The 25,621-nt window shown below is 39.2% G+C and overlaps 1 protein-coding gene across 4 annotated transcripts in view; it reads right to left on the bottom strand.

Moving 5' to 3' along the window:
• Positions 1-22,730, bottom strand: part of EXOC6B (exocyst complex component 6B) — a 606,547-nt gene extending 583,817 nt beyond the window's left edge. For 2 of the 4 annotated variants that reach the window (XR_010405595.1, XM_064572328.1), the window contains exon 1: positions 22,508-22,729. Coding sequence is in view for 3 of the 4 variants with exons in the window: in XM_064572328.1 (XP_064428398.1) it covers positions 22,508-22,620 (113 nt within the window). In the remaining variant the exon portion in view is untranslated. Of the gene's footprint in view, positions 1-22,507 lie in introns of all 4 variants that reach the window. The other 2 variants (XM_064572330.1, XM_064572331.1) reach the window with 1 other exon arrangement.
• Positions 22,731-25,621: the final 2,891 nt, after the last annotated feature.

Raw genomic sequence — 25,621 nt, 5'->3', positions numbered from 1 at the left:
GAGTTTAGAACTGAAAAATACAAAAACAAATATAAAAACTCAGTGGATGGGCTCAAGAGTAGAATGGAAGGAACAGAGGAAAGAATTAGTGAACCAAAACACAGAACAATAGAAATTATATTATCTGAACATGTGGGGAAAAAAAAACTGAAAGAAATAAACAGAGCCTCAGGGGCTGTTGGACTATACAAAAGATCTAATATATGTGTCACCAGAGTCCCAGAGGAGAACAGAAAGAAAGTGGGGTGAGAAAGTACTTGAAGAAATAATAGATAAAAACCTCAAGTTGGCAAGGGACATATACCAACAGACTCAAGAAGCTCAGTGAATCCCAAACAGAATAAACCCAAAGAAATCCACACCAAAACACATGGATTAAACTCCCGAAAACTAAAGACAAAAAATACTGTAAGTAGCCACAGAAAAATGACACCTTTGCTATAGAGAACAAACAACTTGAATGATAGCAAATTCTCATCAGAACCATGGAGGCCAGAAAAAAGTCACACAACGCATGCTGAAATAAAAGAATTGTCAAACCAGAAACACACACCCAGCAGAAATATCCTCAAAATATTTTCATGTGAAGGAAAACTAAGCCATTCTCATGTAAAGACAATTTGTTGCCAGCAGGCTTACTCCAAAAGAATGTCCATAGGAAGTCCTCTAAACAGAAAGGAAATGATTTAAAAAAAAAAATCTCGGAACATGAGAAAGGAAAAATAACACAGTAAGCAAAAATATGGGTAAATACAATAGGCTTTACTTTTGTTAAGTTTTGTAAATTAGGTTTGCTGCTTGAAGCAAATTTAAAACAATGATGTGGTTCTACATGTTTGTAGAAGAAATATTTAAGAGAACTATGTTATAAATAAAGAAGAATAAAGGGACATAAAGGGAGATAAGATTTCTATACTTCACTTAAACTGGTAACACAATGTCACTAGTAAACTATGATAAGTTACATATAAATAATGTTAACACCTAGAGAAGCCACCAAAAAAGCTATGCAAAAAGGTATACTCAAAAACACTAGTAACTCAAAGGAAGGCATGAAAAACAGAGAAACAAAAACGGAGAGAATAAACAGAAAACAAATAAAACAGTAGTTAAGCCTTACCATATCAATAATACATAAAATGTAAATGTTCTAAATACACCAGGCAGAAACTGATAGAGTGAATTAAAAAACACAATACAACTATATGCTACCAATATGAAAATCACTTCAAATATAATGATAGAGGCCAGTTAAAAATAAAAGGATGAGGGGCGCCTGGGTGGCTCAGCATTAAGAGTCTGCCTTCGGCTCGGGTCTGACAGAAATAGACAAAAATCAGCAAGGATATAGAACATAATAACACCACCAACCAATGGGATCTAATGAATGTTTGTAAAACACTCTATCCAACAGCAGCGGAATGCACATTCTCTTAAAGTGTGCACAGAATATATACCAAGAAAGACCATACTGTGGGCCATAAAACAAACCCAACAAATTCAAAAGAACTGAAATCAAACAAAATATGTTCTCTAACCAAAATGGAATCAACCCATAAATCAATAATAACAGGATAACAGGAAATGTTCAAACCCTTGGAAAGTAAACAACACACTTCTAAATAATTCATGGGTCAAACAGGAAGTCTAAAGAGAAATCGAAAAATATACTAAACTGAATGAAAATGAAAATACAACATACCAAAATTTACGGGACACAGGTAAAGCAATGCTGAGACGGAAATTTACAGCTTTAAATGCATACTTTAGAGATTACTCACATCAGTAATCTAAGCTCCTATATCTCAAGAACCTAAAGAGTAAAAATAAGCTTAAAAGACAAGCAGCAGGAAGGAAATAATAACGATAAGGGCAGAAATCAATTAAATTAAAAACAGAAAAATAGAAAAAAAAAATCAATGAAAAAAATCTGGTTCTTTGAAAAGATAATTGACAAACATGTAACAAAGAAAAAAAAGGGAAGATACAAATTACCAATATAAGGAATGAAACCAGAGAGATCACCACACACCTTGCAGCATCAAAAAGATAATAAAAGAGAACTCTTTTAACATAAATTTAACAACTTAGAGGGGCGCCTGGGTGGCTCAGTTGGTTAAGTGACTGCCTTCGGCTCAGGTCATGATCCTGGAGTCCCGGGATCGAGTCCCACATCGGGCTCCCTGCTCAGCGGGGGGTCTGCTTCTCCCTCTGACCCGCTTCCCTCTCATGCTCTCTGTCTCTCATTCTCTCTCTCTCAAATAAATAAATAAAATCTTTACAAAAAAAAAAAAAGAAGAATGCATTTATCTCTTTCATGCATGCATAAAAAAAAAAATTTAACAACTTAGATAAAATAAACAATTCCTAGAAAATCACAGTATCATAATTCACTCAATACAAACTAGCAATTTATACAGTCCTAGAACTATGAAGAAAAATCAATTTGTAATTAAAAATATCCCAAAAACGGAATCTTCAGACCTAGATGGTTTCACTGGAGAATTCTACAAAATGTTTAAGGCGGAATTAACATCAATTCTAAAATCTCTTCCAGAAAATAGAAGAGGGAGAAAACACTTCCCAAATAATTTTAGGAAGCTAGTACACCCTATCATCAAAATCAGAAGACAATCAATCAGTCAATCAATCAAACTACAGACCAATAGCCCTCATAAACACAAAAATCCCTGAGAAATAGATAGTTCCCCACTTACCATGGTTTGACTTACAATTTTTCAGCTTTACTCAATAGTGCAAAATAACACACGTTCAGTAGAAACCATACTTTAAGTTTTGAATTTTGATCTTTTCTCAGGCTAGTGATATGTAGTACAATACTCACTCATGGGTGCTGGGCAGAAGCAGTGAGTGCAGCTCCCAGTCAGCCATGCAATCATGAGTATAAACCAAGACATTTACAACCACTCTGAACCCACACAACCATTCTGTTTCTCACATTCAGTACAGTATTCAATAAATTACATGAGAAATTCAATACTTTATTATAAAATAGACTGTGAATTAGAAGATATTGCCCAACTATAAGCTAATGTTAAGTTTTCCAAGCATATTTAAGGTAGGCTAGCCTAAGCTATGATGTTAGGTAGGTTAGGTGTATTAAATGCATTTTCAACTTACGGAATTTTCAATTTATGATGGAGTTTTATCAGGCCATAACCCCATCATAAGTCAAGGAAGATTTGTACTGGCAAATTAAGTGTTAAGTGTCTGCCTTCAGCTCAGGTCATGACCCCAGGGTCCTGGGATCGAGCCCCACATCACGCTCCCTGCTCAGCGAGGAGTCTGCCTCTCCCTCTCCCTCTGCCCTTCCCCCTGCTCGTGCTCTCTCTTTCTCTCTCAAATAAATAAATAAAATCTTTAAAAAAAAAAAAAAGAAAGAAATATACACAATGACGAGGTTAGGTTTATTTCAGGGAGGCAGGCCCATGCAATATTCAAAAATCAGTCAATGTAGGGGCGCCTGGGTGGCTCAGTAGTTAAGCGTCTGCCTTCGGCTCAGGTCATGTTCCCAGGGTCCTGGGATCGAGCCCCGCGTCGGGCTCCCTGCTCTGCAGGAAACCTGCTTCTCCCTCTCCCACTCCCCCTGCTTGTGTTCCCTCTCTTGCTGTGTCTCTGTCAAATAAATAAATAAATAAAAATCTTAAAAAAAAAAAAAATCAGTCAATGTAATCCACCAAGGTAAAGATGAAAAATCACATGAACATATAATCAATGCAGTAAAAGCACTGGACAAAATTCAACATTCTTTTATGATAAAATTCTCAGAAAATAGGAATAGAAGGGAACTTTCTCAGCTTCATAAAAAGCACTGCAAAAACCTTAAAATGCTATATTTACTGGGGGAAAACCTGAATGCTTTCTAAGATCAGGAAAAAGGCAAAGATGTCCATTTTCACCAGTCTTATTCAACATAGTTCTAGAAGTTCTAGACAGTGAAAAAAAAATAAAAGAATAGGCATACAGAGCAAAAAAAGAACTAAAACTGTCCCTATTTGTAGATGACACTATTATCTACATAGAAAACTCCAAGGAATCTACAAAAAAAAACTCCTATACCAGTGAGTTCAGCAGTCACAAAGATACAAGATAAACATACAAAAAAATAATTATGTCTATATACTAGCAACACAATGACACCAAAATTTTAAACATAATACCATTTACAATCACTTTTCTAACAAAACACATACTCACTTTGTATGTTAACCACTACATAATGCTGATGAGAAGAAGCCTAAAGAAAGCTAAATACATTGAGAGACATTCCATGCTTAAGGATTGAAAGACTCATGAAGTAAAGATGTCAATTCTCTATAAAATAGGATGTAAAGGCTTAATCTAATTCCTATCAAAATCTCAGCAAGATATTTTTGTAGATATAGACAAGAATATTCTAAATTTTACATGGAAAAACAAAAGAACTAAATTAGCTAAAACTTGGGGCTCCTGGGTGGCTCAGTTGTTAAGTGTCTGCCTTCAGCTCGGGTCATGATCCCAGGGTCCTGGGATCAAGCCCCACATTGGGCTCTCTGCTCAGCGGGAAGCCTGCTTCTCCCTCTCCCACTCCCCTGCTGTGTTCCCTCTCTCGCTGTCTCTCTCTGTCAGATAAGTAAATAAAATCTTTAAAAAAAAAATTAGCTAAAACTTTTGAAAGAGATTTAAGCGGGAGGAATTAGTCTACCCAATATCAAAACAGTAATCAAGACTGATATTAACAGAGGAACAGAAACACAGATCAACACGAAAGAAAGAACCTAGAAATAGACCCACACCAATAATGCCCAAGAAATTTGTTGTTGTTGTTGTTGTTGTTGTTGTTTTAGAGAAAGAGAGAAGCACGAGTGGGGGGGAGGGAGTTGAGGGAGAGGGAGAGAATCTTTTTTTTTTTTTTAAAGATTTTATTTATTTATTTGAGAGAGAATGAGATAGAGAAAGAGAGCATGAGAGGGGGGAGGGTGAGAGGGAGAAGCAGACTCCCCGCTGAGCAGGGAGCCCGATGCAGGACTTGATCCCGGGACTCCAGGATCAGGACCTGAGCCGAAGGCAGTCGCTTACCCAACTGAGCCACCCAGGCGCCCGGGAGAGAGAGAATCTTAAGCAGGCTCTATGCCTAGAGCAGAGCCCCATGCAGGGCTTGATTCTCATGACCTTGAAATCATGACCTCAGCCGAAATCAAGAGTGGGGCGCTAAGGGGCACCTGGGCAGTGCAGTCAGTTAAGCGGCAGACTCTTGATTTCAGCTCAGGTTATGATCTCATGGGTTGTGATATCAAGCTCCACGGTGGGCTCTGGGATCAGCACAGAGTCCGCTTGGGATTCTCTCTCCCTCTCCCTCTGCCCCTCCTACTCATGCTCTCTCTCTGTCTCTCTCCCTCTCTCTAAAAATAGATATATCCTTAAAAAAAAAAGAGTCAGATGCTTAACCCACTGAGCCACCCAGGTGCCCCCCCAAGAAATTTGACAAAGGTGCAAAAGCTACTCGGTAGGGGGAAAACAGCCTTTTCAATAAATGGTACTAGCGCAATTAGCCATCCATAGACAAAAACAAAATCTTTGAAGTAAGTCTCAATCCTTACACAAAAATTACAAAATTACAAAAATTAACTCAAAATGGATCATAGATGTTACATTTTAGTAAAACTATAAAACTTTTAGGAAAAAAAAAAACAGGAGAAAATCTTCAAGATCTAGGGCTAGGCAAAGAGGTGTTAGAATTGACACCAAAAGCATGATTCATACAAGGAAAAACTGATCAGTTAGACCTCATCAAAATTAAAAACTTCTGATCTGCAAAAGATCCTGTTAAGAGAGTGAAAAGACAAGCTATACAATGGAATAAACTACCTGCAAACCACTTATCAACAAAAGACTAGTATCTACAATACATCAAGAATTCTCAAAAACTCAACATTAAAAAAACATCTAATTAGAAAATGGGCAAAAGACATGAAGAGGTAATGCAACACAGTGGATATACATATGGCAAATAAGCATATGACAATATGTTCAACATAAATAGCAATTAGGGAAATGCAAATTAAAACCACAATGAGATATTACTATACATGTTATCAGAATAACTAAAATAGGGCACCTGGGTGGCTCAGATGGTTAAGCATCTGCCTTCAGCTCAGTCATGATCCCAGGGTCCTGGGATTGAGTCCTGCATCGGGCTTCCTGCTAGGTGGGGAGCCTGCTTCTCCCTCTGCCTCTGCCTCTCTCTCTCTCTCTGACTTTCATGAATAAATTAAAAAAAAAAAAAAAAGAATAACTAAAATACAACAGTGACAATACCAAATGCTAGCCTATCAAGGATCTGAAGAAACTCGAACCCTCACACACTGCTGGTGGGAATGTAAAATGGTACAGACAGTTTGGAAAATAAGTTTGGCAGTTCCTCAAAAAGTTAAACATAGAGTTACCATATGCCCCAGCAATTCCACGCCTAGGTATACACCCAAAAGAAATGAAAACATATGTGCACACAAAAACCTTTACACAAATGTTTATAACAGCTTTACTTTTAATAGTCAAAAACTGGAAACAACCCAGATCTTCTTCAATGGGTGAATAACTGAACAAACTGTGGCACAGCCATCCCGTGGAATACTACTCAGCAATAAAAAGGAACAAACTATAGATACACCAGCTGGGATGAATTTCCAGGGAATTAATGCTGAGTGAGAAGTGCCAATTCCAAAAAGTTACATACTGTATGATTCCATTTATATAACATTCTTGAAATGACAAAATTATAGAAATAGAAGACAGATTAGTGGTTGTCAGGGGTTAAAGAAGGGATGGAGACAAAAAGAAAGCGGTTGTGTCTGTAAAAAGGCAATGTAAGGGATCCCTGTAGTGATGGAAGTATTCTAAATCCTGACCTTGAAGACACAGTGTCAATATCTTGGTCATGATATAGTGTACTACAGTTTTGCCAAATGTTACCATTGTAGGAAACTGGGTAAAGGTACAGGGATCTGTGTATTATTTCTTACAAATGCACGTGAATGTACAATTATCTCAAAATGAAAATTTTAATTTTTAAAAACGCATATAATGTATATAGTCACAGCCACATTTACCATTTAAAATGCTTCTAATAGCCTATTTTTCTTCGGGTTTTAAGAGCTCTTCTCATTTCACTTTCCTCTTACTTTTACTACTCCAATGCCAAAAGATCGTCATTGTACACTTCTTCCTTACAAATGTCAAGAAATTCCTCTACCTCATCAAAAACAAATTGCTTGGCTAGTTCCCTTATTTCTTTCCTTTTTAAAAAATATGTTACACAGGGGCGCCTGGGTGGCTCAGTCGTTAAGCGTCTGCCTTCGGCTCAGGTCATGATCCCAGGGTCCTGGGATCAAGCCCCGCATCGGGCTCCCTGCTCGGCCAGGAGCCTGCTTCTCCCTCTCCCGCTCCCCCTGCTTGTGTTCCCTCTCTCACTATGTCTCTCCCCATCAAATAAATAAATAAAATCTTTAAAAAAAAAAGTTAAACATGTCTTTCCCAAAATCAAACTCCTTACCAAAAATGTTTCATAACATAGATTCAGTCAACCTCGATGTCTGCTGTTTTTACTCATTCCTATTGCTTGATAAGATCATATTTTATATCAATACCTTTAGAATTTTATTGTTTATTGGCAGCAGAGCTATCCCAGCAAGTGGAAGTTAGCTGCACTGTGGTAATTCTTGTCTTCTTAGATGTTTTGCTGAATAATACGTGTTTTAAAGTTCTAAATTACAGGAAATAGAAGGGGGTACAAAAACAAAAAGCAAGCACAAATATAAGGAAAGAAACAAAGGTACAATTTGAAAAGAGAAAAACAAAGAAGCAAGTGTCAAAAATAGAGATATTGAGAACAAAAGGAGTAAAGACACCTGGCTTGCAACATACTAAAAGATGTCAGTGCTCCATTAGATAACATAGTGCCAAAAGATGTATTTTAGTCACAGAGTTTGTCATGTTCCAAGTATATAAAAGCACAATCAAAATAAGAAGCCCGTGTTACTCCACAGCTTCTTTTTTTTTTTTTTTTTTTTTTTTTTTTAAGATTTTATTTATTTGCGAGAGAGAGAATGAGAGACAGAGAGCATGAGAGGGAGGAGGGTCAGAGGGAGAAGCAGACTCCCTGCCGAGCAGGGAGCCTGATGCGGGACTCAATCCCAGGACTCCAGGATCATGACCTGAGCCGAAGGCAGTCGCTTAACCGACTGAGCCACCCAGGCGCCCACTCCACAGCTTCTTAATCAAAAACAAATATAGCGAAAGAGCTTGTATTTGTAAGCCAAATCATCATTTTTGGCAAATGGCCTTCATCATTTATCTAACATACAAGAGAACATTCATCTAGCATTCTAAACACTGGAAGCATCTAAAAACTCAAAAAATGATAGAACTGTTCTTTAAAAAAAAAGTTTGTTGTCATTGTTTTTACTTTTGCTTTAATCCATTGATCAATCTGGATTATCAAACCACAGTCGTGACTAAGGGTAAATTCACTACAGTGCAAGGTACATGTTAATGTGATTATCTTCAAGACTGAAAGGCAAGCAGGTATTTGTAACAGAGTTCAATCCATATGTATCATCATAAATCACATTAAGGTAATCTAGTTGGTTGCACTGTGAGAGATCTTGTTCACTTGGATGTTTCACCAGATAATGTGTATTTCAACGTTCTAAATTTTAGTTATACAAATATATATCACATGCTTAAATTTCTTTTATCAGTCAGGCACCTGGGGGGCTCAGTCGGTTAAGCGTCTGCCTTGGGCTCAGGTCATGATCCCAGGGTCCTGAGATTGAGCACCACATTTAGCTCCCTGCTCAGCGGGGAGTCTGCTTCTCCCTCTCCTTCTGCCTCTCCCCTGGCTTCTGCTCTCTCTCGCTCACTCTCTCAAATAAATAAATAAAATCTTTTTAAAAAAATTATTTTATCAATCATTATGCTCTTAGAGTTGCATATTTCTTTTTTTTTAATTTATAAACCTAGAACAGGGTAGGTTCCAGGTAAATAACCTCCTTAGTGAGGCATACATTTTCCAGACAGTATATTCCAAATTGTATAGCTTAAGGCAAACATCTATGGTTACTTTATTCACCGGCAAATTTTTTTTAAATGTTTTATTTATTTATTCATAAGAGTCAGAGAGAGAGAGAGAGAGAGGCAGAAGCAGAGGGAGAAGCAGGCTCCTTGCCTAGCAGGGAGCCCGATGCGGGACTCGATCCCAGGACCCTGGGATCATGACCTGAGCCGAAGGCAGACGCTTAACCATCTGAGCCACCCAGGCGCCCTTCATTGGCAAATTTTTAAACAGCCAAGGTGGGTTGGTTATTTTTTAACATCAAATTTAAGATTATTCCAAATAAAATCATTGTGGACTTAACAGCATTTATTTCAATGCTAGAACACATCCCAAATTACTTCAAAAGAAGAATCTTTGCCTCATCATTGGATATTCTCACTCTACTTCTTCTGGAGGAATAAGGTGGCTTGTATCAGCCTCTTCAATTTTCATAAACAGGTATTAATCCAACCCACAGCTGGTTTAGCTCTATGCTTAATTAAAAATAGAGGCAAGTAATACATTCAGAAAAACAGACAAAAAAATACATAACCTTGAACTTACTGATACTCTTTTTAACTATCAAAAACCTTGACTATTAAAAGTAGGACTTCTGAAGAATTTACCAGCATATATGCAATGCATATATACTCTTCCACATCAGAAATCATGGAGACTGGATACATATACATTTTACTAAGGAAAGGGAGATAGAGTTCATAAGATTCTCAAAGTGATCAATGATCAAAAAATAAAAGGGCAGGGGGATAATGCACTTTCAACTTCCACTATAGGTATTATAAAATCTATGCCTTTATTAAGCCAAGACCAGGAGAGAACTGAATTCCTTTGGCTCCCTGCAGATCTGCCTTTACTAAATTGTATTTTGGTTATGCCATATGCTTTCACTAAAGGACAATATAAGAAACAGCCTGTCACATATTGCTGCATTTACTATATGGATATTAAAGTTACATTATACAGGGCCTTCTTTGTGAGGACATATGGGAGAAAGTTCTCTGGTCTTACTCCGAACCAAGAATAGCTGTGCTTCTCCTTAAGCAACTACTTTTTTTTTTTTTTTGGTAAGATTTTATTTATTAATTTATTTGAGAGAGAGAGAGAGAGAAACAGCACGAGAGGGGAAAGGGTCAGAGGGAGAAGCAGGCCCCCCTCCGAGCCGGGAGCCCGATGTGGGACTCGATCCCAGGACTCTGGGACCATGACCTGAGCCGAAGGCAGTCGCCCAACCAACCGAGCCACCCAGGCGCCCAAGCAACTATTTTTTAATTTTACAACACCATGATTCAAATAACAGAGCATGTCTCTTTTTTGCACTATCTGCTGGAAAGCCTAGAGCCAAACTGATGGCCTACCTTCAGAAAATGTACAGACCTTCAAATATGAATCTTTTAATTGCTCTTGACTTCATAGTCTTCTTCCTTTGTTTTCTCATACCCCAATTTCCTCACCATTTTTGATGTATCTATTATGTGCACTTTTTAAATCATGTAGATTTCTAGAAATTGTCTAATTCCTTTCTAGAACAAGGCAAGGGGAAAATCAGAAAAAAAAGAGAGACAAAGAACAGTCAACTGTCAACCAGAATAAGAGATGATTAGTCAGATGTGGCAGAAATATTAAGTTACCTGCAGTTAGGGGAAAACATCTACCATTTACAATTCTGCAGAAATGGAAAATATAATATAAATATAATTATAAAATAAATGTAATTTATAGATACACATCACAAAGTGCTTTTTAAAAATAGCCAAAGTATTAAAATATTTCATTACTGTTGTCCCTAAATTCTCCTTCATTCAAATACTGGAACTAAGTTCATGCAATACTGGTGAGTCTTTGAGCAAACTGTCGTCTTTGTTTTCTAAATACTCCGGCAGATACTACTTTAAAATGGCTTTACTCCTGGCTCAGTCGTTAAGCCTCTGCCTTCAGCTCAGGTCATGATCTCAGGGCGGGTCATGATCCCAGGGTCCTGCGATTGAGCCCCACATCGGGCTCCCTGCTCAGCAGGAAGCCTGCTTCTCCCCCTCCCACTCCCTCTGCTTGTGTTCCCTCTCTCACTGTCTCTCTGTCAAATAAATAAATAAAATCTTAAGAAATAAAATAAAATAAATAAAAAATAAATAAAATGGCTTTACTCTTCTTTCCCACTGCCGTGAAACAAATCTCTAAGAAATTACCTATTAATAATCACCTCAAGTCTCATGTGCTTAAGCTCAGCTCTGTGTGTAACTCAGTTTTGATTTTTACTAAGTCTTCCCCCCACAACTATCTCTGCTATTTCTCCCAATCAAATTTACAATGTCGGGGCGCCTGGGTGGCTCAGTCATTAAGCATCTGCCTTCAGCTCAGGTCATAATCCCAGGTCCTGGGATCAAGCCCCACATCGGGCTCTCTGCTCAGCGGGAAGCCTGATTCTCCCTCTCCCACTCCCCCTGCTTATGTTCCCTCTCTCGCTGTGTCTCTCTCTGTCAAATAAATAAATAAAATCTTTAAAAAAAAAAAATTTACAATGTCATCATTGCTCAGCATCTCAACCCCAAATCACAAATTTCATAGATAAGCCACTCACTAATTTTATTTATTCAAGCTGCCTGCAGCTGAAAGCTTGATTATGGTATATGATTAAATAAATTATTATATCATTAGCAAATACTATAAATTGTCAACTTCGATGACGTAAAGAATCAGAAAATCTTTGCTTTCCTCAACAACCTAAAGTTCATGTATATCATATTCCAAACTAAAATTATGTCATAAACGTCATCTAAAATTCTAAACTGCTTTCAAAACCATACTAAATAATTGTCCTTATCAATAACTTTTTGCAATGAATTCATATGTGAAGAGATGCCATAATATTTTAAGGTAAGGAATTTACTAAAATATTGACAACCTGATTTGTTAAGAATTTTATTTGTATATAAAGCAGCCTTATCTAATGTTACTGCAATTCCCCCCGCCAAATCTTCTGATTTCAAATTATCAATCTCCTGATACAAGATATTTTTTAAAGATTTTATTTATTTATTTGAGAGAGAGAGAGAGAGAGCACAAGTGGGGAAAGAGGGAGAAGCAGACTCCCTGCTGAGCAGGGAGCCTGATGCGGGGCTCAATCCCAGGACTCTGGGATCATGATCTGAGCCAAAGGCAAACGCTTAACCAACTGAACCACTGAGGAGCCCCTGAAATAAGATTTTTTTTCATTCTCTTTTAAAATGTCTGCTTAGGGGCGCCTGGGTGGCTCAGTTGGTCGGGCGACGCCTTCGGCTCGGGTCATGGTCCCAGGGCCCTGGGATCGAGCCCCATATCGGGCTCCCTGCTCGGTGGGAGGCCTGCTTTTCCCTCTGCCACGCCCCCTGCTTGTGTTACCTCTCTTGCTGTCTCTCTCTCTGTCAATTAAATAAATATTTTAAAATAAAATAAAATAAAATGTCTGCTTATTCATATCCCCTTGCAACTAAAATAATGAAAAGCAAGTTTGAAGCTTTCATTCCTTAAAAAACAATGGTTTCTTTGTTTTAGTAATCAAAATTTACTGCGTTCTGTATACTCCTGGTGTATTTAAGCAAAGCATAACAACAAAAGGTTCTTTACTGATGCTGTAAAATCAAAGAAAAATACCAATTTTACAGAAAAATAAGCAAAGAATATAGACAGTACACACACACACACACACAGATAATACAAAAAAACCTTTAAACATATGAAGAGATGTTCAGCCTCACTCAGTAAAAGTACCAATGAAAACTACACTGAAATACCATTTAACATTTATCATATTGGCAAAAAATCAAGTCTAATACACACTTTGTGGAAAGAACTATGGAGAAATGAGCAATATCATAGACCATTAGAAGGAGAGCAAAATAGTCAAACCTCTAAAGAGTGTAATACATACCAAACTATATATACATTCACCAGTTTACCCAGCAAGCACTCTTTTTTTTTAAAGAATTTTTTTTAAGATTTTATTTATTTATTTGAGAGAGAGAGAGAAAGCAAGCATGAGCCAGGGGAGGGGCAAAAGGGGCAGGAGAGGACCCTGAGATCATGACCTGAGCCAAAGTCAGACGCTTAACCAAGTAAGCCACCCAGGCACACCACTCCCCCTCCCCCAGCAATTACTCTTCTGGGGATCTACCCTAAAGTATAAAGTATGAAAAGTACAATAAGAAATAACAAATGGGGGTGCCCTCTCCTTCTGCCTCTCCCCTCCCTTCACATACCCACACATTCTCTTAAAAAAAAGAGAGAGAAAGAAATAAAGAAGAAATGACAAATGTTCATGGTTAATCATTGCTGCATTATTTCATCCAGCAAAAGACTAGAAATAACCCCACTATACAGAAATAGGGGACTGGCTGAATAGACCATGGTAGACTCACATAATGGAATACTATGTAGTTGTTAAAAATAAGGAAAACCTCTACATACAGGTATGGTCATCTCTCCAAAATATATTGATGAGCTACAGAACTATATATAAAGCATATTATTTATTGTATGAAAAAGGGAGAAAATAAAATTATAAATGCTTATATTTGCATTAAGAACACAATAGAAGAATAAACAACAAACTAATAAAATGGGGAAACAGGGGGAATGGGAGGAAAAATTAAATAAAATATTTCAAATCCAGACAAATAAAGATAATTCATCTATTCGTTTTTTTATTTTCAACATTATATTTCCAGGAGATCAGTTTCACCAGCATTATATATTGGATCTGATAACTAATAAACTCTTGATATTCACCAAAGGAATGACAGCCAAATACTATCCTCCCATTTAACTTCTCTCTGACTATTAGTGTTTGTGTGGTCTGAATCTAATTAATCAGATGACACATCAGAATAACCTTCCACTGGAAGAACTTCAATGAAAATTTCTGTTTATTTAGCTCAAAAAAATCAGACACAGAGTCCGTTGCTAATTGAACCAAATCAGTACTGTCTTATCAGCTACAAGATGGCTTTTTCAGTTTTTCATTTTTCCAATTTGCTTAAAAATTCAATGACATTATTAAAATAAAACCTAACTTCTCTTTATCAAACCACAAAAAAGTCATTCTCCTACTCCATATGGTAATGAAACTTATTTAATGTTACCTACCCCCTTTTCCCCAAATGTACAATTCTAATTTTCTGAATGTTAAGCTTTATTTATACAATGTGCACTTAGATTATAGTATTTTAATCACTAGATTTATCATACTTAAATATGCAAACTTTTAACAACATGACACAAAATACTAAACAGGTTTTAGGGGCCAATTATTTTAGATTACACTTTTGATTGCTGAAGAAAAAGAGGAACTATAAAATTATATGTAATTCTAAAAAATAAACACATATGTTGAAATTTTCCAGATGTTCAGTTTTATTTTTTCTCGAAAGCCTGGTCATATTTTTTAAGACAGTTAATCTACAAATCAGTTAATCAACCCCCAGATAATTAACAGTTTGTGGTACAATTCTTGTATTCTAGTCATTCAATAAATATTTATTGAGCACCAACTGTACATCAGGCACTCTTTCAGGTTCCCAGGATACAGCAGCAAACAAAAGAAACAAAATCTCTCCCCTCCTGGAATGGAGGAGCCTATGTGTAAAGCAGGAGTTTAAGTGCTATGAAGAAAAATAAAGTTCCGGGTGCCTGGGTGGCTCAGTTGGTTAAGCGACTGCCTTCGGCTCAGGTCATGATCCCGGAGTCCCGGGATCAAGTCCCGCATTGGGCTCCCTGCTCGGCAGGCAGTCTGCTTCTCCCTCTGACCCTACCCCCTCTTGTGCTCTCTCTCTCTCTCTCTCTCAAATAAATAAAATAAAATCTTTTAAAAAAATAAAAATTAAAAAAAATAAATAAAGTTCCTCATCCTTTACTCCCTATCCCAATAAATGGCAACCACACTCACCCAGTTACTTAAGCAAGAGCCTTGGAATCATCCTTGATTCTTTTCCTTCAACCCTCATAATTAATCCAACATTTTGGCTCTACTTTCTTTTTTTTTATTTATTTATTTTTATTTAAATTCAATTAACAATATAATGTATTATTGGTTTCAGAGGTAGAGGTCAGTGATTCATCAGTCTTCTATAACACCCAGTGCTCATTACATCATGTGCCCTCCTTAATGTCTATTACCCAGTTACCCGGTCCCCCCCACCCCTCTTGGCTCTACCTTCAAAATGTATTTTAAATCCAGCTACTTCTTATCACCTCCTCCCAACACTTTATTGCATGCCACAGCCACCTCTTGCCTCTCATTACTGCAAATACCCCTTGACTGACTTCCCTCTTTCCTCTCTTACTCCATCTCCACACAGCACCCAGAATGTTCCTTGTTTAACCTAAGTTAGAGCATGTCACTCTGCTGCTCAAAACGCTCCTGTACCTCTTTCTTAGTCTACATGATCTGGACCCAGACTGATCTCCTACCATTGCCTCCCACCATTATGCTTCTCCTGAGGGCTTTCACACTTAACTGTGCCCTCTGTCTGGAAAAGACTTCTGGAGAGTCACATGGCTTGCTCCTTCACTCTAGTCAAACCTTTGCCAGAGCAACTTTTTCTAAACACCTAATCAAAAACAATACCCGACCATGTGTAACACTAATCACTAAATAGCATTACTTTATGCATCTGTTTGCTTGTTTATTCTGAGTGTTCCACAAGAATGATAAGGTCCATCAGGGCAGGAACTTGTTTGTGTGGCTCCCTGCTGTACCCCAGAGTCGAGAAGAATATCTGGTGCATAAAAGTTGCTATTTGTTGAATGAGTAAATTCATGGATAAAGCGACTAAAACGATATAGCTGTATAATATATAACAATGTATGAAACTGTATATAACATAGTACATACAGTATAGTACTCTTCTAATACCTAATGTAATAAAACGGATACGGAAAAAGTTAAAAAGTATGCAAATATAAGAGTTTTGACAGGGTGGTAGGATTAAGTTTTTGTTGTCTGTTTCTTCTATCTTTTTGAAAGTCATGTAACATTTAGAATTAAAATATAAAAATGTTCCTTTTAAAAGGGAGCTATTATTGGGGCACCTGGGTGGCTCAGTCGGTTAAGCAGCTGCCTTTGGCTCAGGTCATGATCCCGGGGTCCTGGGATGGAGCCCCGCATCAGGCTCCTTGCTCAGCAGAGAGCCTGCTTCTCCTTCTCCCTATGCCTGCAGCTCCACCTACTTGTGCTCTCTCTCTCTCTCTTTCAAATAAATAAATAAAATCTTTAAAAAAAAAAAGGAGCTCTTATTAAAAATAAGCAATCAGCAATGAGAGATCATTTCTTTCCCCTCACTGATTGTCAAGGAGGATTATATCAGAATCACTGGAGGGGCTTTTTTTTTAAATTTTTTTTTATTTATTTATTTGAGAGAGCATGATAGGGGGGAGGGTTCAGAGGGAGAAGCAGACTCCCTGCCAAGCAGGGAGCCCGATGCGGGACTCAATCCCGGGACTCCAGGATCATGACCTGAGCCCAAGGCAGTCGCCCAACCAACTGAGCCACCCAGGCATCCCTGGAGGGGCTTTTATAACTGTGTCTTAATCTCCTCCTCCATTCTCCACTCCATCCCAAAATAATTATTTGATGGGTCTGACCACTGATGAATATTATATCCCTCAAATAGGTGAGTAAAGAAAAAAAAAAAGGCGAAGAACCACTAAACTAACATAACTCCCAAAACAGAAATACTTAAGTCCACAGAGCAAACTCAAAGGTAACAGGGCAGAAGATGACTCACACTATCTGAGTAACTACTACATAGCAGGTACCATGAAGAATGCTTTATCTCCTTTTTTTTTTTTAAATACTGTTCCTGTAATGTACATGGCATCATCCCCATTTTAACAGAAGAGAAAAATTTGTCCACTCAAATGCTAAGTTCCTTATAAAAATAATTAATAGCTTAAAGAGGTCCACGCATGTGCCAATAATGACAACGTCATGAACCAAGGATTCTGCTTAACTGGTTTCTGTACAACTTAGGTAAGAGGGGACGCAGAGGATGGAAAACAAAGCCATGTGGCCAAAGGCACGAAAGTAGTAAATGCAGAAAACAGGTCCCCATATTTAATTATCAAATGACATTGAACAAAACAGCAATTGAAAACATCCCAATTTGTTTTCTGTAAGAGACAGCTTTACAAACAACTTAGCTAAATAATCAAGATAAAAAATTGTCCCTAACCAATAGTACAGGTTTGTAACAACAAAATATATAAAGCAAAAGTCTAAAAGGAAAGCACAAGCAAAAAAAACATTTTTAAGATAGCCTGGACTACAAAAAATTAAACTTCTGTACAGAAAATGAAACCATCAAGAAAATGAAAAAACAACTCACAGAATGGAAGAAAGTATTTGCAAATCATATATCAGGTAAGAGACATATCCAGAATATGTAAAGAACTCCTACAACTCAACAATAGAAAGACAACCCAATTAAAAACTGAGCAAAGGATCTGAATAGACTTTTCTCCAAAGAAGATAAACAAATGACTAATAAGCATTAGTCATTCCCTAAGATTAGCCATTAGGGAAATGCAAATCGAAACTAGAGTGAACTGCAGCTTCAAACCCACTAAGACAGGTAATATTAAAAAAAAATCATACGAAGTGATGACAAGAATGTGGAGAAACTGGAACCCTCATGCATTGCTGGTGGGAATGTAAAATGGTGCTGACATTTTAGAAAACAGTTTGGCAGGGGCGCCTGGGTGGCTCAGTTGGTTAAGCGTCCAACTCTTGGTTTCAGCTCAGGACATGATCTCAGGGTCGTGAGACTGAGCCCGCAGTGGGCTCCATGCTGAATGGAGCCTGGCTGCTCACCTAGAAATTCTACCCCTATGTATATACCCAAGAGAAATGAATACATATGTCCACACAAAAATTAGTACAATCATGTTCATAGAAGCAGTGTTCTAACAGCCCCAAACGGAAACAACCCAAATGTCAATCAACTCATGAATAAATAAAATGTGGTATATCCATACAATGGAATACTACTCAACAATAAAAAGAATTGAAGTACTGACACAAGCTACCACATGGATGAGCCCTGAAAATATTATGCTAAGTCAAACACACACACACACACAAACACACACACAACCCCACACTGTACAGTTCCATTTATATGAAATATCCAGAAGAGGCAAATGCATAAAGACAGAAAGTTGTGATTGCCTGGGGAGTGGGGAAAGAATGGAGAATGACTACTAATGGATGTTGAAGTGACGAAAATGTTCTAAAATTAAATTATGGTAATGGTTATACAATTCTGTGAATATACTAAAAACCAGTGAATTATATACTTTAAAGGGGTGAACTGTTTGGTGTATTAATTATATCTCAATAAAGCTATATATTTTTTAAGAATTTTATTTTTTATTATTTTTTTAAGATTTTATTTATTTATTTGAAAGAGAATGAGAGAGAGAGAGCATGAGAGGGAGGAGAGTCAGAGGGAGAAGCAGACTCCCTGCTGAGCCGGGAGCCCAATGCAGGGCTCGATCCCGGGACTCCAGGACCATGACCTGAGCCAAAGGCAGTCACTTAACCAATTGAGCCACCCAGGCACCCCTCAATAAAGCTATATTTTTAAAGGCTGTATATTTCACTGTTAAATTTAAAAGCTTAAAAACAAAATCTTAAATAGCATAAAAGACTGAATGTTAATTGCTAGTACCCAAAGAGCAAAATGAGGAAATGACTTCTACTGAATAGTGATATGAAAGAAGACTAGAAATAAGCGATGGGATTTGAAAAATGAAAATATGGAGCTATCGATCATGAGTGATTTCTGATCAATATTTTAGTATTAGCACTACAGAGCAGGAATCAATATTATTTTAAAAACAAGACAGGTCCTGGGTGCATGGGTAGCACAGTCAATTGAGTGTCCAACTCTTGAATTCGGCTCAGGTCACGATCTCAGGGTTGTGAGATCGAGCTCTGCGATGGGCTTAGCACTCAACACAGAGTCTGCTTGAATTTCTCTCGCTCTGCCCCCTCCTGCTCATGCATGCATTCTCTCTCAAATAAATTTTCTTTTTTAAAAAGAAATTAAAAATAAAAATTAAAAAAAAAAAAAAGACAGGCCCTAATATCTTATGGGCCTCTTTCCTCATCTGCAAAATTAGGACTTGCAGCTAACAAAATAATTTTTAAGATGAAGACAGAGAAGGGGCACCTGGGTGGTTCAGTCATTAAGCGACTGCCTTCAGCTCAGGTCATGATCTCAGGGTCCTGGGATTGAGCCCCACATCAGGCTCCCTGCTCAGTGGAAGGCCTGCTTCTCCCTCTCCCACTCCCCCTGCTTGTGTTCCCTCTCTCGCTGTGTCTCTCTCTGTGAAATAAATAAATAAAATCTTACAAAAAAAAGATGAAGACAGAGAAGAAAGAGACGGCTGCTTTCCCGAAAGAATTTGTTAGGCAACAGCCTCTATATGTGTGGATATGCTTGGACCTTTCAGAATACAGTGAAACAGGAGAGGTACTCCCTTATGATATATGGGAATTGACTACCATTGCATGCACTGTTCAAGATTAAAATAAGGAGAGCTATACAATGAAAAAGTCAAGCCATTGTGGCTCCTCAAACAAAAACGGGTAAGACTGGAAGACTAATTTGGTATCCCAGAAGGGAAAGAAAGAAAGTAATGATTCACAAGCAACAGCCGGCAAAGGAAAGACTGGTTAGGCAATGTAGCTAAGTGGATTTTTGCGAAGAGCAGATATTGTGGGGATGGGTATACTAATCTTACATTTACCACAACTACTGTTCTTCTCTTCTTTAGTTCCTCTTCAGTTACAAAACCCAGCTCAGGAACAGCTAAGAGTCTAGTGCTTTAGAAATGCTACTTCAAAAGATGGAAGAAATGGAAAGGACTATGAAGAGCGGTAGCGGAATTTGAGATTTACAGTTGAGGGGAAAGTTAAGGAAGAGAGCCTAATGCCTTAATCAAACCTATGTAATGACTGTGATGGAAAAACAGAGGGGATAATAATGATGGAGGGGCATCCAGGGTAAGGCGTGGGCTCTGAAACATCAAGTCTGTGCAAGCTGCTGCCTCTGAATGGGATAAGGGAAAACGGTGAGATCATCCCCTATGAATATGGGCAGAAACCACCTAGACTAAAGACAAAAACTGGGTACTAGTACTTGCATTACAGGATGTTCAAGTGCTTGAATCTTGGGGATGACAGTAAGATTTAGGGTTACCTGCCAAACACAGGATGAGGCCAAAAATTAAGAGCCCCTAATAATGATCCACGGAGCCAGGAAAAGCAATTAAAACTGGTAGGATAGGGCAGTCATTCTCAAACCCCCCTTTTTTTTTTTTAACCATGTCCCCTTAGGGCAAAAGATCCCATAATCCACCTACCCCTACAAAAGTCCACCTTTTAGGGAAAAAAGAACTCAGTGATAACAATGAAGTAAATTTTAGGGCAAATGGGTAACATATTTTAACCATAATGCATATATCCTAAGTCAAGACACTAGAAAATTATAGGCCGAAATTCAGTTGAACAGATATGCATTATGATTCAGTGGAGGGTTAACATAATAAATCACAACAAACTACACTGATAACACTAAATTAAAGTCACTTATCATATAAACCAAGAACGACAGCAATTGAAAACCACAGCCAACTCAAGACAATATTGATGGTGTTCTGATAAAGAATCCTTCCTAAAAACTCTGGTAATTCCAACTGCTCCAGTGGGAACTTTGCTTGGCTGCGAACTGCAGCTCAGTAGCCAAATTTCTTAGTAAAATACTGAAACAGCAACCTCAGTAACTCCAGTAACATTTTGTGCTATAAAAACCCAATGTTAATAACCATTAATAATGCACTTAGAATACTAGTAAGTAGTCTGTAGTTTTTATAAAAGATTATGAAATAAGGATCATTCACCCTTTAGAGCTCAAGAAAATGGGAAAAGAAAGGAGTATGACGGTCATGATCCCAATACAATAAAGGGACTACTCAGGATGGTCATGACCAGAGAAGGCACAGAGGGAAATAGGCTAACAATGTGCCCGAGAGAAGAAAGATGTGCAGGTGGAGATGAGGAGTAAAGCCTCCAGCCTGCTCCTCTTTCATTCAAACACTCTTTCATAAGGCAACTCTCCCTATGGAAAAAAAAAAAAAAAAGCAGTGAGTAATAACTCCTTTTTTGAAGAGAGGAACAGTGTCCCAAGACTGTACAAGCTGGGTAGGAGAATTATCTATCTACTGACTGCATGGAGATCAGGAGGTACAACAGAAAGGATGAAGATGAGTTAGTTCCAGGGCACTAGTAAACAGGGGAAAGGGAAAGGTGACTTGAAATTGAATTTGGTGAGTAATTAACAGGAAGTACAGACAGATGATAATCACCAATGGAGACATAACAACAGAGATTAAGAATGCAGACCCTGGATCCAGGCAGCCTGAGGAGGAATCACCACTCCCCCACTTTCTGTGTGACCTTGGACAAGTCACTTAACATCTCTGTGCCTCATCTGTAAAATGAGGGGAATAATAATATCCACCTAATAGGATTGTTCTGCGATTGAAATGTTTCACTTGTAAATTGCTTAATACAATGTCTTGCACTGTACATAGTAAGTGGTGCCTGAGTTTTGATAAATACACGAAGTTGAGGTAGGTGGAGGTTTGTTTTGACATCTACAAATAAAATGGGGGTGAGGGGGCAAAGTAAGAGTATAAGGGGGTAGGCAGAAGGGGTAATAACTTTTTCTCAACGATGAGACTACCATAAGGCTGCACCTTTGGAAAAGGTCTTCCTACTAACAGGGTTCAGCAAGTACCCCGTCCCAGGAGAGGGGCGCGGGTTGAGGGAAACTTCCTTCCTTCCAGGCCTAAGATTTTCAGAAACTCGTTTCTGAGAAGTGGCTGTGATTTTAAGAAGGCACGAGTTTAACTTCCGACCATCAGACCGTGGGTGAATTTATATTTTGTCTGTTAAGCAGGACTTAGGTCTAGGACAGGATGGGGTTTGAGTCGGAGGGGAAGGGTGATGTCCCCAAGGGGAAAATCTGCTAAAAGCCACCATCTGCCGGGCGCGCTCCAGTCGCCCAGCTCCGTGCTAACCTCGGAGGGAGAACCAAGGCTGCCCCAGCCTGGAGGAAGGCAAGAGGAGCCTCCAGAGTAACTGGGCTTTGGGCGCCGGCGGTCGAGGAGGGACCCACGTCCGGGCTGTGGAGGGAGACCCGCCTCGCCGAGGGTGGAGGTCGCTCGCTGGGATCCTCGAAGGGAGGGGCCGGCGCTGGCCCTGCGGGCGGCCGGCCGGGCGCAGAGCCCTGAAGGAGCCTGGCCCCTGTCCCGCCCGTGCCCGCCCATCGGTGGCCCCGGTCCCCGGGGTACCTGAGGGTGGGCCCGATGCAGGCCGTGTCGGTGCTCTCGATCTCTCGCAGGATCCGCTCGTGCTCCGCGGCTGTCTCCAGGCTCTCCGCCTCCGCCATCTTACCCCGCTCCATAGACTGGGGGCGCCCGGCAGCGCGTCCCCTCCGTCAGCTCCCCTCACCTTTGGCTCCCTCTCTCACCCTAGGTTCCAGAGCCTCCCCAGCCTCCGGCTACCCGCAGGACGACCCCTCCCTCGGGCTCGGCACGCCCCCTTGCATCACCGCGTCCGCCGACGTCCCGCGCAACGCCTGCTGGGACCTGTAGTTCTCTGGGCAATGACCGACTGGGTCCTGCTCATTTATTTTTTGAATCCACAAATGCGTGTAGAAAACGCCACTATAAGCCAGGAACAGTTAACGACACCGCATGTGCAACGGTAACCAAGTCAGGCAATGGCACTGATTCTACAAATTCTTGTTTAAGACCCTTGCCACAAAGTGCACCAGGCCCTGTACACGCGAAAAATAAGAAAGAACAAACTGGGTTTCTGCAGATAGCGATCTTACAAGCTCTCAGGGGGAGAAAGCTGGAGAATCCCCAAACTAAGAAATAAGACAGAATGTGGCTGTGAGCCAGTTCTGAGAAGAGAGTTCAGGGATCAGTTCTGACTGTGAAGGATTCATAGAAAGACTGGGCCTGGTAGTTTAAAAGGTGTGATTGGAAGGTGTTAGGAGCGTCCAGAAAGCCAACAAAAAGTTCATATGCTCTGGCGTGTACAGAAGTAGTAGTAAAAGATGGGGCTGCAAAGGTACCCTGAAGAGAAATACTGGGCTGAGAAATTTGTACTTTATTCTAATGGTTCCACTGGTCCAACAACAGACTGCATCAGAAGCACTTGGAAATGTTTTTTTAATGCAGACTAAAGGTCCTAAACCATCTGGACATTCTGATTCAGGCATTTGCATTTCCCCAGATTAGAATTTCAAAATCATATTTATTGATCACTGCTTGAGTTTTTACATGATACAGTGAATGGAAATCTACTGGAGGTTTTTAAGAGTGACATAATCAGAACCTTGGCATAAAACTTGGTCAAGAGCAAGTATCTGACGTCTGCAGAGATAGAAAATTTGGAGATGGCTGAACGCTATAAGAATTTTAAGGCCTAAACCAGGAAAGTAGCAATGAGAATGAAAGAGAATGGAGAAATGGAAAAAAGCAGAATTGGCATGACTTACTAGATATGGGAATGGAGGACTTTGGGTATCACTCCAAGGTTTGGAGCAGAGTGACTGGGAGAATGATTTGCCATCAACAAAAAGGCGTGTAAGAACCAAACTGGAAGTTGAGGGTAAATCATTTCTGCTCCAGCCACATACCATGGATTATTTATTACACGATCATTAAAGAGAAAAAGAAAACACTCTATATTCAGATACGAAACTGTCTCCAAATTGTAGGGTTGAGTGGGAAAAAGCAAGGCATGAAACAGTATACAGAATATGTTTTCATTTGTTTTTTTGAAAAGAATATTTATATATATGCTTATATATACTTGAAATATGACATAGAATATTTCTGAAAAGATACCCAAGGGGCGCCTGGGTGGTTAAGCATCTGACTCTTGCTTTTGGCTGAGGTCATGATCTCAGGGTCCTGGGATCAAGCCCCACATTGGGCTTTATGCTCAGCATAGAGTCTGCTTGAGATTCTCCCTCTCCCTCTGCCCCTCCCATTCATGCTCTCTCTCTCTCTCAGATAAATAAATAAATCTTAAAATATATATATAGCCAAGAAATTGTTAACAGTAGTGGCAGCCAGAAGCAGGATTGGAAGGAAGGGGCCTAAAGTAAAAGAAAGGTCATTTTTAATTATGTATGCACTTTTGGAATTCTTTCCCTTGTGCATATACTGCTTTTTTCAATAAAAATAGTAGTTATTAACTGAAAACACATTTTAAAAATAAACAAACCAACAGTGGGGAGAATGAGTTACAAGTCCTGGTGTTTGCCAAGAACTGAGTAAGTTGCTAAACCTGTCTGTTTCTCGATAATCTCTGGCTGTCCTCATTTTATTTAATTACTCATGCTTAAACAATCCCAGACAGATGTAGGAGAGGCAGGGAAAGTATGGAGCCTTTCATATTTCTAAAGATCTCTTGAAATACATGACAGAGGGTCCCTTCAGACACGCATTTTAACATCTCACTCAGCAAAAAAAATTTTGTCCATTACAGGAAGCAGACTGATATGTAGATCAGATATGTATAGTAGCGATTAAAGTAGCTTCCGCTGCTGTCAGCAGCTTTTCTGAGCCCTCGTAGAATCCAGAAATCTCATACATTACCAACAAGGGTGTCTGGAGTGACGAGTGTACAAAGCTACAGTGAAGACAGCCTGCCTAATGTGAATGCCCTCTAAATAGAGAGAATGTTAGGTCAGTGTGGAATGACCCGACAAGGACTCAACTAAGAGTCAGAGGGCCTTTAATTCAGCTCCGGCACTGTAGTTAAACTGTATCGAGCACTTTCTGTGTGCCAGGCACAATACACAAAGTAAGCACTTCACGTAGATCATTGAATTCTTACATTAATCCTTTGCAGTAGATACTGTGTATCCCATTTTATAGATGAGAAAGCTGGGAAATTATAAAGCTGAGGTAATACCTCAAGTCTCACAGCTAGTAAATGATGAAACTGTTATTTGAACTGAGGTCCATCGGATTCTACTGCCCATTTCCTGACCATTCGGCCATACCATCCCACCCATACCCTCCACTGCCGTGAATTGATTGTGAGAGCTTACACGAATCATTCTGTCTCTCTGCATCTGCGTCCACATTACTATCACGGATTGTGAAATTTCTCAGCCCCCTTCCAAATCACCTTAAAGACCTCTTCACAGAACTACCTCCAGGGAAATGCAAATCAACCATCACATGGCTTGGCTGAGAGTTTTCTCAAATCGTCACACATCAGCAGACCTTTCCTAATAAATGTATTGAAAAACATCCGCAGAGAAGTGGGCCTGCACAGTTCAGAGCCATGTTGTTCAAGGGCCGACCGTGTTAATACATGACTCTACCTTGTTTCCATCACACGGTGTGATCTTGAGCGGCAGGAGGAATGACCCTACC

This window comes from Mirounga angustirostris, unplaced genomic scaffold (assembly GCF_029215605.1).
Source record: "Mirounga angustirostris isolate CCGP_5_RB_7025 unplaced genomic scaffold, mMirAng1.0.hap1 SCAF_10, whole genome shotgun sequence".
NCBI lineage: Eukaryota > Metazoa > Chordata > Mammalia > Carnivora > Phocidae > Mirounga > Mirounga angustirostris.
Note: the sequence above shows the minus strand (reverse complement) of the source record. Positions and strands in the feature narration are given on the sequence as shown.